Consider the following 16,702-nt stretch of genomic DNA (forward strand, 5'->3'; position numbering starts at 1 on the left):
GGAGCACATAATTCGTGAAGAAATCGACAGCTTCATTAATATCAGGGATCGAATCCAGATGGTTCCAGTCAACAGACATTAATGCGACATTTAATGACTCAAAATTAGCTTTTTGGAAGTTAAATCCAGTGTAGTCGTGTGACATCTCGTATGTAACTGGCAACGGGCACATGACTATCAGCTCAATTGCAGGATGATGGTCATCAAGTATCGTGAGTGCTTCGGCCGCTGCAAGAAGTGTGAAATTAGGCAACACAGTATCACAGACGAGGACGAGATCGAGGGTACGGATTGTCGTGTTCGTCAATGTGTTGACCTGAGAGAGTCCATGGAAGCAAAACCCATCCAAAAGTGCAGAACTCGCTGGGCACATACGAGAGCGATCTAGATCGATAGAGAGACGATTGTCCGCTTCAGCAGCCCAGTAGATGTCTGACTGATTATAATCACCAAACTGAAGAATTAAGTCGTTTTCTGAGAGGTTGTTGTGAACGGCTGCGATTGACTCAATATGACAACGAATAACATCCGCATCGTTCTTCATGTCAGGTGGTAGGTAAAATAACCCAATGCTCACATTTCTGTCAGGCAACAGGATCCTAACCCAAAGTTGTTCAAGCTGGTCATTGACAGGTGTAGGGTCCGAACAGCAATTGAATTGCGAAGAAATTGCTATCAAGACTCCGCCACCTCTCGATTTATTGCTGTTTAGAGCACTGCGATCTGTCCTGAACACGGAGTAGTGACTCCCAAATAGCTGTGCTGACAATATGCGGTGGTCTAGCCAGGTTTCGGTTAAAACAATCACATCATAATCCAGCTCGGTAACAGCAAGGAAGAAGGACTCGATTTTTGTACGCAAGCCACGGACGTTTTGGTAGTAGATGCGCAGACTGGAAGGTATGAGATCGTCAGGTAGTATACTGTCAGCACATTCTGTGTACTTGCCTGACGGCACAGGTTGGGAGACCCCTTCACCATACCCTACTACAGGACCGGGACGGCTGTCGAGCGCTGGCTGCATGGTCACGACTGTAGAGGGGGACAAAGGGGCTCCCGTCGTGCTAAGGATTGTGCGTCCCGGGTGTTGAAAACGATGCTCGTTGTTACTACGCATGTCAAAAGATGATGAATCAACATTGGTCGCAGTAGGAGTGCCAAGAGAGATATCTTCAGCTAAGCCATGGAGTACTTCTTCCAACGTCAAGTCAGGATACGGTGAAGATGATGAAGTGTAGCCGGAGGTATTGCCTGAGATAGTGGACTGGGAGGCCGCCAATCTAGACTCAGGGCCAGGACGACTTTGAAGAACGCTGGCTGCAAATGACGCGACTGAGCTAGAGCAACTGGCGACTCCCAAAGTGCTTTCTGTGGTGCGTCCTGGTAAAGTTGCTTGATGCATTAGATGTGTGGTAGGCGTCGATGGTAAGTTGTTGTGGTCTGAGCAGCAAACGTTCTGAGTGCAGGAAATTTTATCACGCAACGAATAGTTTGAATTACAAGAATACTTGCCTAGGCAAGCTTGATGGAAGACCCCCTTTCGACCACCAATCACAGGACTCAGACGACAGTGATGAGCGCAGGCAGCAGGAGGCAGGACTGGATTGGGGCGATTAGGGGCTTCCAAAAAGCTTTCTACGATGCGTCTGAGTTGCGGAATTAGCGTTGGTCCATCGAGGTGGTGGGCGTCACAAATGGGGAACGTTCCATCGCCGGAGTGATCGAAATGGTAGGTGTGGTCAACTGGGGTAGCCATATGTTTTTTGAACCGGTACCTTCAAATTCCCGGAACAGGATACCTTGCGGCCATGTGTCCGAGTTAAGTGCGGTCTCCCGAAATTTCGAGTCCATTCCGACTTTGAACGATTTGAGGAATATCGAGTAAGGGAGAGTCAACTGTACTATTTTTATATGGAAAACTAAATATCAAAATAACTTTTTGCAAAAAAAATCTTCCCAAATGTATAGAACAATCATAAGTCATTAATACTGCGCGGGAATCCTTTTATGTTTTGAGTTCAATGGAAGTCAAATCTTATTTTCCAAACTCACATTCTTATAATATTTCGCATTTATCACGTTGGCAAGTTAAAAACCTTTTTTAAATTTTTTATAGTGAATATTTTTTACCGTAGTATTTACACAAAACTCAATTAGAGCTAAGTTTATACTTATCTTGGATTAAACATTAGATAATTAATTTGAACTATGTAAAAATAGAGGTGGCACTCCTGCCCCATGTCCCCCTATTCTAGAAAACATCTCTTAGAGGCTTGTTCTTCCTTAGCCTTGTGGTAGCAACCAGTACTTCCAAGCAAAGCCTTACAGACGGTTCCTAGACCGTCGTCCAGGATCTTTTCGTCAAAAAAAATTTTTGACTACCTTGGCATGAAGTGTCATCGTGCTTGCCACAAGATACTTGCCACGTATGCAGAAATGGCGGTAATGTGGAAAGCTCTCAGACAATACCTATAGACCTGCTCATAGAACATTAAGCTGAGAAGTATTCTTTGTCCCTTTGAATAACGTAATGCCAAGAGTATGATCCTTTTCTTGTAGTAATTTCTGCAGCAATTCCTAGGCTATCTTTTAAAGTAATTGTAGATGAAAATTTTGGGGAAAATTTCGGAGAAATACTTGTAACAATCCCTCTGATTTGAAGCAATCTAAAAAGAAATTTCTAAGGAACCTGGTTAAGGACATCAAGACAAATTGGCGTAGAGATGATCTAGACACAGATGAACATATTTAGCACTATTTCCTTCAAAATACATCGTCCATTTCACACATCATCGCCTGAAGAAATCGCTAATGTGAAACGTTAAACTCCTTCAGGAAAGCGATTTATTGAGATGTTCAAAACAAAGGAAACTTGAAATGATTGTATAATACGTTCAAATTTCACTATAAAGCGTCACGTCTATTTTTCTCTATTATAAACAAGTCCTATACAAATCTTATTGAAAGTCTACTTGATACTGGTTGATCTGACAAATAAATTTCTATCAGATTTACATTCCATTTAAAATGTACATCTATACAATCCGCAGATTTTCCAAAGGCGTTGATGCGGCTCCTCAAGAACAAGCTGCTCATGTTCAACATAATCTCCGGCATCTTCTACATCCTGGGCTCCAGCGGTTACATCACGTTCCTGAGCAAATACATCGAGGTTCAGTTCCACAAGAACACCGCAAACGCCACGGTCATCACCGGGCCCATTACGCTGTTCGGCATGGTGGCCGGCTTCCTAATCTCAGGCATTGTCATCTCCAAGAAGAAGCCCTCGCCGAAGATTCTTCTCTTCTGGAACGTCGTCGTTGGCGTCGGCTATATGCTCGGTCAGTTCTCGTACTTATTCCTAACGTGCCCCGATGGCACTATGCCCCTGGTGGAGGGGCGTCTGAATCTGTCCACGGCATGCAACAGCCAATGTCACTGCGATGGAGTACCGTACAGTCCCATCTGCCAGGAGGAAACGGGAATCACGTTCTTCTCCGCTTGTCACGCTGGATGTGACGCGTGGGATGCCAAAGGGAAATACTACGATCAATGTACCTGTCAGAATGAAAACTATTCACCCATTACAAAACCCTGGGAAATGAATCCTTCGTTTACTACGAGGACAATGTCTAGGGAAACAACCCTTCCAGATATTATACCAACTACAGCTGCTTCGACGTCAACGTCTTGGTCTCCCAGCAGTTCTACGACTAACAGTATTTCAACATTTACGGTGGCCGCACCGGATGAGTATGACGATACCCACCAAGGCAAATCAGTTCCTCTGCTGAGGAACAGCTCGGATACGTATAAGACTTCCCCACCGGGAGATACAGACCTGGATGATATCTACCTATACGACAATGAAGATGATTTAACGTACGACGAGAAAGACTTCAACGCAACCTCAAGCAAGGAAACCGAACAGGATCTCGCGAATAGAACGCGTCGAGAGGTGAATGAGATGGAGTTTACCAGCACGACACCCTCCGGCACCGACAGTCCCTTCACTGCCCGGCTGATTCCTGGAGCTTGTTTGAAAGGGTGCGCCATGGGATTCTATCTGTTTTCCATAATTTCCAGTATTATCAACTGCTTTGGAGCTTCCGGCCGCATTGGCAATCTGTTGGTCAATTACAGGTAAGTTCGATAAGGTTGACACAATTGTCATAGTTAACGGTCCCAACATTTAAGATGCGTCGCCAAGGAGGACAAATCCTTTACGCAGGGGCTGATCCTGATGATGATCAGTTTGTTCGCTTTGATTCCGGGCCCAATCATTTACGGGCGCATCATCGACAGTACCTGCTTGGTGTGGACGGAAGAGTGTGGCAAGCGGGGGAACTGTCAACTGTACGATCAGCGACTGTTCCGGTATTACATCAACATAACGGCCTTATGTGAGTATTCGCTTTTTATAGAAATCTGTTGGAAGGTAATAAGTTTATTAATATAAACTCTTACTTACTTACTTTTACGTCGACGAAGCCGGCTTGATAACTTCACACGAACTCGTTTACTACCGCCGCATTTAGAATGGTGATCGCTCGAAAGTTTTCACAACCTAACTGTAGATGGGGCATATTACCCCTTCCTACCACTTCTCCGGAAGTTGTTCTGTTTCTCAGATCGTACCTATCAAGCGGTGCAGACAAATTACCAGCCTCTCCGGACTCATAGCCAACAGCTTTTGATTCCTCATCATCTAGACAATACCCAACCACCTCCAGGCCATATTTCCTCGTCGAAGTTCTGCATCCTCATAGTCTCCATTGGGGTGTTCCGAAATTGGCTCCAAAAATCCGACAGTGGTCGATGATTTTCTGTAATTTTACTTTTGGATAAAAATAAGAATAATATTTTGACCCATAATTCATACCTATGTTTGTTATTTCCTGATTTGATAGAATCGGACCGGTTCTGTGCATCCGGGTCTATATTTTTGCACTTGTATTTAATGATGTTTTAAAAATGTTCAATCTAAGAAGTATCTATTTATTTATTCATTTATTGTCGTTAATCATTTCGTAGACCTTTACATGCACGTCTAGAATTACAATGTGTTGATTACGATTCGTTGATGTCTAACACGTATTTCTTCATTTCAGGTTTAACCGCAATCGGAGTATTTTTCGACGTGTTAGTATGGTGGTACGGCCGAACACTTGATCTGTACGGCGAGCGGGAAGCTGAGCAGAAAAAGACAACCACAGCACCACAATCCAAAAGCGCATTCAAGTGATGGAAGGTCATCTATGCAAGCACAGACTGACAAGCGCTGTGTGAACTGTTGTCACTGCATTGGATATTTCGAAAGAAATCCATCCCAACTAACACGAGGGGGTTCCATGTGATTTTTTATTTAAAACAGTAAAATAGAATAAAAATTCTAAAATCCGCAAATATACATTCTTAATCTGTGATTTGTTAAAGCAGTAATTATGTTACGATTTCATTGCACGATTGTGAATAAATTTTATAAACAAGTTCAATCGATTTTTGCTGTACATACTCGCAATGAAGATACTCCTTATCTAAATTTATTCAATAATACCTCTACGTGATTTACATATGATATTCGATAACAGTTAAGTATACTTATAGTATATTTTCATTACTCTCATCACTAAAAATACAGAAATTGAATTCACTTTGTCGTAATGATTTCGCCTGCGACTAGATTAAACATTTCGAATAACATGAACCAACAAAGACCGGGGAGGGAAACGCGAAATGATCGGGAGGAAACTCTAACGTTCAATGGCATGTTGCTTTGGGTTTGAGCTTTCTGAACTCAACAGCTTTACCCACTGGTTGGATGCCAAGCTTCTTGGCCTGGGATAGCGATCTCCAAATCTGGAATAAATCGGCAGATTACAGAAATAAAACTATGGATTAGATAAGCTTGCAACATACCTTGATTTCGTAGTCATCGCTGGTGGTCACCAGCATTTCGTTGTCCCGTGGGTTGAAGGCCACACTGTTGACCACATCCTCGTGCTGGTACTTGGCCAAGCAAACCCCGTAGTAACGATCCCATAGATATGCGTGCATATCTTCGGCACCACTGTAAATAAATATGGTTACCTGTGTTATTAGTGTTTTAACGACAAAAGTGTAGAATTTGATCGTCACGCTAAGCCTGCTCAACGCAGCGCATGTGTTAAAACTACACAGCATGAGGCAACCAATGCAGGACTGGCTGGCTGAGAGAAAATTCTGTGTAAGTCGCACTCATGCTATGTGTAACCGTTGTGTTGGCCATTGGCTGTGCGCGGATCCATGGAAATAGAACTGTCAATCATCTCCCGCACGGCAGCAAACAGTTGGTCGTTGATAAGATGGGGAGTTTTCTGGGATTTTTTTCCAGCGAAAAGGCTGAAGATGGTCGCAAATGCGGAAGTTTTTTCCCCATTTGCTTCCGCTTCGGCTATTCGAATGAAAAAATCTCTGAAAACTTTAAAATTTGAATGTATTTTCAACGTTTTCAGAAGCAAAAACAAAAATGGAAGCGTATTCCGCATTCCAAGCGTTCCTCCTCTGTGCGCATTTCACTCATTCGGTTTGTTTACCACCGTTTGCACAAAACTGTGTACAGCCCCCTTTGCACAGAATCTGTGCTGCATGAAGAGAGGCCAATTTTGTGTACTCGGCACTCATTTTTGAGCGGATGAAGTTTAGCGTGCCATTCATCGACGCAGTGGAATATTCCACTGCCAGTCAGCGTGCAGCTTCTTCAGTTGGCGCCAATCCAACATCGCGCCAAACTGCGAAGGGAAGCATGAGCGGGAAATGAATTGTATATTGTGTATCCGTACTGTGTGCCTATACAAAGCGCACCAATTTAGCCTGTAAGATTGTAGTCTGTATCGTTTCCCCACCGAGTAGGCACGCTGCCTCTCGGTGGCAATAAATCAGTAAAGTAAAGTAAAGTGAAAAGTCGGTTGTTTGGTTCGTCGTCCGTCTCCATACCATAAATACACAACGTAGGAAAGACGTCCTGGCCGTAACAATGACTGTTACGTAAAAACATACGTGGTTTTTTCCATCGCACTTTCAACGTAGCTCTTACGTGAATCATAGGTAGCCCAGAATGAACGCATGAACTTTTGAACTTCGTCCATTCCACCGGCGCTACACGTAAGAGCTACGTGGATTTTCCGGTAGCCTTTACGAAGTGTTTCAATAGGATCTAGATGGTTTTGCATTAAATTTAACAGTAATAAAGACCAACCTTATTTCTAATAGGATTTGGAAGAAAACTAATTCCCAATTGGAAAATATAAACAAACTTAAAAGATTGTGATATTATTATATTCAATCTGAGCATTTTGAATCCTGTTTCCCAATTTTTGTGAGTTTGGTCTGTCTTGTTGTAGCCTTCGCGTGCTATAATTGATAGAGGTTATAAATCAGGTATAAATGAAGTAATGCAGGGATTCTTCGGTATTTAAAGCATATTTACCTTGAAATCAATCTTACACAGGGTTTAAAGCAGCAGCAGCTTCTGAAGTTCTTCAAAAATCAAGCAGACGCCATCTTAGGATTTGAGCTCAACACCGAATGTACGTACACTCAAAAAAATCCACACGTCAAGGCTACGTGAAAAATCACGTAGATCGTTTGAAAATAAACTTTTCTCTAATTTACCGGACAACGGTAACAATCACCCAGACGTAGATATACATTGAATGTTCTTTCAATAATTTTTACTGTTGGTGTCCATCACTCTTACGTGAAAAAACACGTAGGCGTAAATGAACTCAAATGTTGACAGTTCAGTTTCTGTTTTGAACTGTCACCAGTGCAAAACGAGTAACATCGTTGGAAGCAAACGCCAAGTCTCGACATTACAAAAAATGTTCACAAGATTTTGGTGAGTAAATATTGTTTAAGATAAAGTTTTACCTTTTTTGATTTGTGTTTTCTTTCGAATAGGGCTGAGCAACGTACTTTCACCGCCAATCGCAACTGGCTTATCTCCATTTATCAGCGAACTCGAACTGACTCCGGTAATGCGCATCTGATTGCAGAAATATTGCCGGTGTCCGGTGACCAATACGCATGACTAAGCAAGTTCTTGAAACTAGACCAAATTTGCCGTCGATTACTTCTGGTCGCATCCAATTTCATCTATTTTTCATTAAGTTATAAGCACAAACACTGTGTTATAAGCATTTGAATTTTGCCTACGTTAATAATTTCCCCTGTATTTAATGTAATCTTCCATTCAGATATATTTGGTGCTTTCGGTTTTCGCGATTTTGCTGATGATTTAACTAGTGCTAGGATTTCAATTCATACGTGAATAGTGGAAAAAACTTCGATTTTGAATAATGAATAACCCTTTCGGACGCGTTTAGTGCGATGGTTTTTGTTTGGTTCTAATTAACTTTGTTAATATTTATGCATCTGCGTGATCATTTTTCGCGACAGTGCTTGTGTTTCGGACGACAGTACTACGCCACCCGGACGGATGGTTCTGATGAATAGAAATAAAATTATGTTTTTGTGATTGTGTTATGTGATAACGTTATATTAAATGTGTGAAAGTAAGAATTAGATATGGTGGTGTTAAAACATGTACGGAATGTGGTCTAACAATGACAAATAATAATATATGCTTCACGCGGAGAAGGAAATACTTAATCGATTGCTGATGGGATTTGATGACAACGTCGAATCGAATGGATTTTGGTGAGATTGTTCTGATCACATATGTATCGATAACTAAATATTAAATACGCGCCAGTTTCAAAGAAAACATCTTTGAAACAGGAAGTGTGTATGTATTATCATTATCCATTTGATAACGGTTATGCATACATGCGGGGCTTGTTGTTAGTGAAAGTGACTTCTGAATGGACGTGTCTCTCCAGCCATTCTGAAATGGGTCATTGGATCTGCAATAGAGCTATCACCTTCTAACTCCCGGACTGAAGCTTTTTGCAAAAATGTAGTATCAAAGCAGTTTTGCAGAAAACTTTTTTCCATAATACCACTGCCGGACAGTGGGGGTTAGATGGATCACACACACACACACACACACACACACACACACACACACACACACACACATCTTCCATTCAGATATATTTCGAAATAATAATAATAAAACATTTTGGTACAATGAAAGGAACCTAATTAAAACATTTCTTTTATTCATAGATTCCGTAAAATTGATAGTATAATTGCTTAGAATCCAATAAAACGCTCCGTAAAAGGTACTCACAAAACACTTAGCTGCTACGTGGAATTCCCGTGAATCGAGAAAAGTTCATCAGCTCGAGTGTTCATTCTGTGCTACCTATGATTCACGTAAGTGCTACGTGGAAAGTGCGATGGAAAAAAAAACTACGTGTTTTCACGTAGCCTTGACGTTTGGATTATTTTGAGTGTACAATATGCAGATGTCAAAATGAACTTAGACACCTACGTGAATTTCACGTAAGTGCGATAGGTAACCTCAGTAACAATTATCGAGTCACTGATTGGTGGTTAGGAATAGCTTAGTGATCTTTATCTTGGTCAGGTGAAGTGGAGGTAAAATGAATTTGGAATGATCTACGTGATTTTTCACGTAGCAATGACGTTTGGATTATTTTGAGTGTATTTGACTTACTTCGCCAGGCATTTGATCCTATAACATTTCCCTGAATACCATTACCGCGAAAACCATCACCCCGAATGTCATTACCCCGAATGGTCATGTACCCCGAAATCCATTACCCCGAATAGCCCGTTACCCCGAATACCATTTCCCCGAATGGACCATAACTCCGAATTTTCTTGGCACCAAAACTTAATCTCACTTACAGGCGTGCACTTGATTTTGTAAGGATGTTTGTTTTCGCAGCAATAGATCATTTTTCGAATTGATGATAATGTTGATATTGATTTCGTTTTCACATGTTAATGTTAGAGACCTCTCCTGCCCTCCTTCAAAAACGTAGTATTCTTTTATGGTAATGCATAATTTTATTTTTATATTGTAAATGGCAATGCGAGTTCAACATTTTTTCGAATGGTACTAGACTACGGTTCGAAAAATCTTAGATGAAAATGTTAACTGATAGTATACTAACACTATTTAAAAAGTACATAGCTAATGAACAGCTAAAAAGAGAAAAATCACTGATGAAAACGTTAATAATTATGATTCCGACAATCACTTTGCATTTTACAAAAGAATATCTGATAAGGTACCGTGGGGCAAGTGGGTAATGGATTTCGCATAGTTGGAATTCTTCAAAGCCTAGAGACTTTAAATTAAAACAAATGAGGTCGTGTATATTTTTTGGCTTGACTCCCACCAAATATGAACAGTATGCAAAAATTTATTTTTATGTAAAATTAAAGAAACAAGTACAGAAAAAGTTTTTGAAAAACGTCTCCTTACTTTTCACTTGCCCGACAAGTGGGGTAAGTGAAAAGTTTATCGTTTTGAACAATAAACTCAAAAACCAACAGTTATATTCACGATTTCCATTACCTTTAACATCTCTTAGGGCGTTCCAATGAACAATAACATAAGTAACATGTAAACGAAGAAAACATTATTCTTGTTACTTGAATTTTCTTCTGTTCAGTTATGTTTGTTGAAATGATTCGACAACATTATAACTGTAACATTTCCAATTTAGTTCTTACATCATGGGACAGCAATTGCATTTCTGCTCTGTAGAATTAACACCGCTCGTTATTTGTTAAGAAAATCGAGTAATAACTTTTCGATAAAAATCAAACAGAATCTTTCAATCCGAATCAATCCTATTTAAAAACTTTTTTTTATGTGGATACACCTATACCCCATTTTTTATGTTTTGAACTAGCTTTACATGGACATTTCACAAGATTTCCGTGCGTTCTCTTATATTGGAACTTGTCAATAAACGTCTTCCTTTTAATCGGCTGTCCGAAGTAAATATATTAATATCGTAATATTTAGCAACCCTTTTTTTAGAGAAGTTCCAAGATTTGGCCATGATAATAGCTTTTAACGCATTGAGTATAGTGTTTCTTGAATTGTTATGTTGTTCTATGATAATTACGAACCTTGTACACTTATAGCTACCTAAAGAGAAAACACAAATTCAATCTCCAATGAGAAACATTTCACTTGCCCCACGTGAGTAGAAAATTGACGGTGTTTCAATTTAGTTATTTTTAGTTCTATGTCGAATTAATTCTAAAACTTTTTTTATTGCAGTTTAAAACTGTCAGAAGGGACAACTTAGAAGTGGTACAGAAAATTATATTCCGCAACTTTTTCCGCTAAAAATATTAAATTAAGATTGCACGCCGTCAACTTGTTACGGAGTGATAGTTGACAGGTTAACAATCTTTCGCTCTATAATGCAATAATGGTTGAAAAATCTCGGAAATCCCTTGCCTAACGTAATGTCCTCAATGTCCTCAATGGTTTACGCATGAGTTTAAAACGTTAATTCACATATTCAGTTAAATATACCAATTATTTTCACTTACCCCACTTACCCACTTGCCCCGCGGTACCTTAATTAAAAGAAGGACAAATCTTTTATTGGAACAAGATGTAATACAAACAGGTTCTTATTCGACAAGATGTAATACAAACAGGTAATGTAGGGGCCTATGTTCAAGGTTGCTCGTCTGAAGTCACTGTCAACTTTGAATTTCGCTCAAGGCAATAGTGTCAGTCGATTTTTTGACAACCTGCGCTCAAAGTTTAACTCAAACAGTACAACTCGAAAGAACAGCCTGTAGCTCAAAGAAGGAAAAATCATTGATTACAATTTTTACACTTCCATTATACAAACTCAAAAGAACAGCCGATGATTGAAAGAATAAAAATCACTTATATGAATGTTAGTAGTTATTACGCCGGCAACTATTTTAACACTACCAGGAAAACATCGCTTTTTGTACACAGTACGTGGAAGATGGATTTTTAGGCTTAAATTCGCTAGCGTCCATGAAGAGTTGATTTTCGGGGAAGTATCGCATTCGGGGATCTTGTTTTCGGGGTAATGGTTTTCGGGGTAACGTTGCATTCGGGGTAATGGTTTTTGGGGAGATGGTTTTCAGGGTAATGGTATTCGGGGAAGTGTTGTAGGACGCTTATTTTCACTATGGAAAACTTACGTACTTCTTCACTGAAGGATTTCATTCCAATCACACGCCGTAAAAGTTCTATAATTCACGAAATTTTATGAAATTTCCTCAACGATCGCGTAAAATTGAGAATGTAAACAAAGTTCAATCCGTCGTACTGAGAAAAAAAGCTTGTGCGCATCAATGTGTGCGCGATACTCGATGTAAAAATACAGTTCCTTTGATTGTGTTGTTTTCGCTGCACTGTGAGGAAATGCCATAATTGTACGGTCAAAAGGAATTGTGTCCATATGGTTGGGCTGAATTTTGATGATGAACGATGGATTTTAAAGGAAATTAGTATATTCCAGCATGCTGAAGGAATGGAGGGAGATGCCCGTAGATCTACATCCTCTAGTAAAACATTTTATTATAGCGTTGATATGGTCAATTGACGCTTATATTGAGCTGTTCGGTAATCCAATCCGCATGGTTATTAAATTAATTAACTCATTACGCGTGGTAAAGATGGACAAATTATGGGTGAAATTATGAAAAAAAACCACCTGCTCGGCTGGGATTTGATATAAGAGTGTTACTGCCTCTCTGTAGTAGTCATGTCGTCACTTGAGTGAGAACGACACGTTGATAGCCTTCCCACATCTTTACTCTTCCACAATACAGTGTTGTTGTGGAAGCGATGTAGGTACGATAGGCAAACAGTTTCAACACTAAATAAATCGCACTCGCTCTTCTCGCGTGTGTATTTAACATGAGATGGATGGATATGGGTTATGAAAGGGGTCCGCGTGGTCTGTAGGGATTTGAATTCTAAACTTGTAACCAACTCAGTTATTGGGTCACCAAGTGGCTCGGTAGCTTAGTTGGTAAAGCGCTCGTCTAGTATACAAGAGTCCTGGGTTCAAATCCCAGTCGAGCACGTGAATTTTTTTCATAATTTCCCCCATAATTTGTCCATCTTTACCACGCGTAATGAGTTAATTAATTTAAGTTGATATGTTGTTTTGACCACTAAATATGCCACAGCAAGCCGTAAGTTGTGAGACGAATCTGGAAACTGATTACGACAGGAATGAAAACGATACGACGGATTGAGAATACGGCAAGATGCATTTTCTTTGCATTATTTCCAAAAAGAGATCAAAATCTTATTGTACATTGCTAAAGCCGTTTGGAGAAGAACTAATTGTTCGGCATCGGTTTGTTTCAGCATCATACACTGCAATACTAGAAAATTGCAGTTCTCACTGATCAGTGCTTAATAAATACGATGGATACTAGCACATCATCCCAGTATACTCCAGCCAAAGCACCACTGGGCCAGGAATGAAATTTAGCCAGACAAAACTTCTAGCGCTTTATGGGTGCATTTTTTGGGTTGGTGTCTTCGTAGACTTTTGATGATAAAAGTTAGTTGGCATTTTCGCTGCAGTTTGCGGCGCTGCAAACTTTTTTTTTATTTCGCGTTTTAAAGCTTTCGCGTCTTCGGCAAAATTTTATAACGTGTAAAATATGACAAGTTGTCAAAAACACCTATGGGGCGGTCCATTAATTACGTAAGACCCCCCATGGTAAGATTTTTTGTATGAAAATCAATAATAAATTGTATGGCGCGTAAGGAATCTCAGACCCCCCCTCCCCCCATTAACCCTTACGTAATTAATGGACAGCCCCTATGTTCCAAGGCTCCAAATAACAAAGTTATGGTCAAAAATGTAAAAATTACTAAAATTTTACGTTTTTTGTACTATTTACTTCAATATCGTAAAGCTCTAGGATTCGAAATAAAAAAGCTTGCATCGCAACGCCAACTTTGTGGCGAAATTACCAACTAACTTTTATCATCAAAATAAAGTACAAATAAATCCAAGACAAGTCTCCGAAGACACCAACTCGAAACAAATGGCCTCCTGAAGCGCTAGAGATGTTGGAACTCTTGTCTTCTTCTTTCTGGCGTGACGTCCCAACTGGGACAAAGCCTGCTTCTCAGATTAGTGTTCTTATGAGCACTTCCACAGTTATTAGCCGTATGACCATTTTTGCATGTGTATATCGTGTGGCAGGTACGAAGATTCTCTATGCCCTGGGAATCGAGAAAATTTCCTTTACGAAAAGATCCTCGACCAGTGGGATTCGTACCCACGACCCTCAGCATGGTGATGCTGAATAGCTGCGCGTTTACCACTACGGCTATCTGGGCCCCTCAACTCTTGTAGAGATCCAAATATTCATGAACTTCTTCATGAAACGTTGCGAACACGCGATCATCTTGAATTAAATAAAGCGCGTACGGTAGCCCTAGCGATTGGTGCGAATGTGAGAATATTGATAAAGATTGAGCAGTAAGCGTGAAACTGGATCATCTTTTCAAATGACTAGAACAAAAGATGATATATGGTATTCACTTACCTTGCCACGTAGTTATCGCAGACATCAAGAAAGATGAAGAAACATTCGGTGTTCGGCGTGTACGCTTTGTGAGCTCTCAACATAGTGCCAACTTTTTTCAACGTCATCAAATCGATCACGTGAATGTCAATTTCCTGTGCGATCGGAGGCGGTTCCAGTGGATTTCGTATCACGTAATTCTTGGGCCAGGGCCGACTGTTCACATACAGATAGCGGTGGTCCGGACTCAAACCCATGCCGATTATATGCCCGTGCAAGTCGATTAGCTTGTCAACTTTGTCGAAGCGGTCGGCAACCGCTTCGTAGTTCGCCCAGTTCGCTTCCATCGGTGGGGTTTCGTTCTGTAAGATATATTGGAGGCGGATTTCTTCTTGGGACATTTCACGCATAATTACCTCCAGTTCCCGTTGCCGATCGCGCAAGGCGATGCGTTCCTTTAGCGATGGGCCAGGATCCAGTCGCCGTGGGAAATTGACGCTGCTTATCCTCTTGAATCCTATTTGATGGGGCGTGTATGTCTTTGAACCTGTTGAGAAAATGAGATACTTCGGGCACAGATTGTCCAAATCATCCGCCTCCGACATATCGTCATCCTCCTGATCGTCATCGTCGTCCAGGCAATCGTCCGACGACTCGTAGTAGCTATCTTCATATTCTCGACGATATTCGTCCAAGTAATGTATGGGACTGGCATAGTCGTGATTCTCCAAGGGAACGTACGGAAAATCGAGGTCAATATCTGGAATAAATACTGTATAACAGGACAAATTCTATCAACAAGGACTGATGCCAGCAAACCGTACGATACGAACCCCTTCCAGCACGGTACATATTATCCATAGCCTGATCTTGATTCATTTGGTAATGCGATAGCGGGTTACCAATCCTTCGGTCGTCTTCTTCATCTTCGTTGCTCGTCTTCAGTTCGGATGCATCGGATGTACTCGGTCCTTCGGCACCTTCTTCGTCCTTCTTCTCATCGCCTAGCCAGGGACAATTGGCCACCATGATAGCCCGAATAGAACTGGCATTTCTGTTGTAGAATTTGTATAACTGGTTGCGAATCGGCGTATGTTCCGAGTCAACCTCCTGGTTGGCCTTGTTTAGCCATAAGATCGACGAACTAACCAAGTGGGCCAACCAGTGCAAATCACCAGAAAGCAAGTGCTGGTCACTGAACCACGTTCCGAATATGTCATACGGTCGATTCGTTACGCGACACCTCAACCGGAAGCCATCTGTGGATTGAGAAATATATTTGCAATCAACAAAATTAAACTGTATTTGGAATATCTCACTTTGCACGGTGAAAACAGCAATTTCGCCGGAAGTACTATGTGGTGAACCAAAATGCACGCCAGATACTAAAAGTAGAGTGTCGCTTTGATTGAATTGGGAGAACTGAGTATATTTCCAGCTCAGTTTCCGCATGTCGTATGAATCTCGAATCGTTGAGGGATACGCAGAGTTCCAAACCTGGAATGGAAAGGTTACTATTAATCGTTTAATAGAAAGCTAGAAACATTTTTTTAGGGGGAAATCTGCAATCAAACAAATTGTAGGATTGACGTACCATCTGCGGCCCACAGAAGTCAAAGATATTAACCTTGGCCGTAAGCACGTTCTTTCCGGAACTACCTTGCGGTATTACTTCGGGGAGGAGCCAGTCCATATGAGAGAAGTAGCCGCGGAAATCTGCTTCCCCTAGCCGACTCAAAATATTGTCCCAGAGAACTAGCCTAGACAGGGCTAACTTTTTTGTGTGGACGAAAAACCACTGTAATATCTCGTGGGAGATTGGGTTCTTAACGGTAATTAATCAGTTATGACCGAGACTGTGATACGGTAAACGGAATGATTATAAACGCGCGTCAGTTCGGGTGTGCAGTCAGTAGATAAACTGAATCTTTTATTCAATCGATAGCCACTGCTGTACCAGACAGCCAGTGGTGTAGCTAGGGTGGATGCTACAACCACAAGGGGGAAGGTCTGAATATTACGACCACGCTGTTTATGGACGACTTCTAATTACAATCTCCAGCTGTCGCTAGGCCTTCCTTAGCCGAGTGGTTAGAGTCCACGGCTACAAAGCACAGCCATGCTGATGGTGTCCCGGTCGGTCCAGGATCTTTTCGTAATGAAAATTTCCTTGACTTCCCTGGGCATAGTGTATCATCGTACCTGCCACACGATATAC

General features: G+C 41.1%; 2 protein-coding genes, 1 long non-coding RNA gene and 1 other non-coding gene across 9 annotated transcripts in view; 3 read left to right on the plus strand and 1 right to left on the minus strand.

Annotated features, from left to right (window-relative positions):
• The window catches only part of LOC5569501 (solute carrier organic anion transporter family member 3A1), a 63,324-nt gene extending 57,835 nt beyond the window's left edge, over positions 1–5,489 (plus strand). For all 3 annotated transcript variants that reach the window (XM_021844781.1, XM_001658533.2, XM_021844783.1), the window contains exons 7-9: positions 3,051–4,143; positions 4,198–4,403; positions 5,112–5,489. In XM_021844781.1, the coding sequence (XP_021700473.1) occupies positions 3,051–4,143; positions 4,198–4,403; positions 5,112–5,245 (1,433 nt within the window). In that variant the 3' untranslated portion in view covers positions 5,246–5,489. The remainder of the gene's footprint in view (positions 1–3,050; positions 4,144–4,197; positions 4,404–5,111) is intronic.
• A 36-nt stretch (positions 5,490–5,525) lies between these two features.
• Positions 5,526–16,702, minus strand: part of LOC5569500 (F-box/WD repeat-containing protein 5) — a 29,022-nt gene continuing 17,845 nt past the window's right edge. Inside the window, exons 3-8 of one of the 4 annotated variants that reach the window (XM_021844788.1) lie at positions 15,804–15,981; positions 15,318–15,743; positions 14,901–15,256; positions 14,506–14,846; positions 5,920–6,070; positions 5,526–5,859 (exon numbers count right to left, since the gene is read on the minus strand). In XM_021844788.1, coding sequence (XP_021700480.1) covers positions 5,761–5,859; positions 5,920–6,070; positions 14,506–14,846; positions 14,901–15,256; positions 15,318–15,743; positions 15,804–15,981 — 1,551 coding nt within the window. In that variant the 3' untranslated portion in view covers positions 5,526–5,760. Of the gene's footprint in view, positions 5,860–5,919; positions 6,071–14,505; positions 15,257–15,308; positions 15,744–15,803; positions 15,982–16,702 lie in introns of all 4 variants that reach the window. The other 3 variants (XM_021844785.1, XM_021844786.1, XM_021844784.1) reach the window with 3 other exon arrangements.
• LOC110676530 lies at positions 7,551–10,113 on the plus strand. The gene is made up of 2 exons (XR_002500485.1): positions 7,551–7,879; positions 7,942–10,113. It is a non-coding gene; the product is annotated as an uncharacterized LOC110676530 (long non-coding RNA).
• Positions 12,945–13,016, plus strand: Trnat-agu. The gene has a single exon. It is a non-coding gene; the product is annotated as a tRNA-Thr (tRNA).

Source organism: Aedes aegypti, chromosome 2, assembly GCF_002204515.2.
Source record: "Aedes aegypti strain LVP_AGWG chromosome 2, AaegL5.0 Primary Assembly, whole genome shotgun sequence".
NCBI classification, from domain to species: Eukaryota; Metazoa; Arthropoda; class Insecta; order Diptera; family Culicidae; genus Aedes; species Aedes aegypti.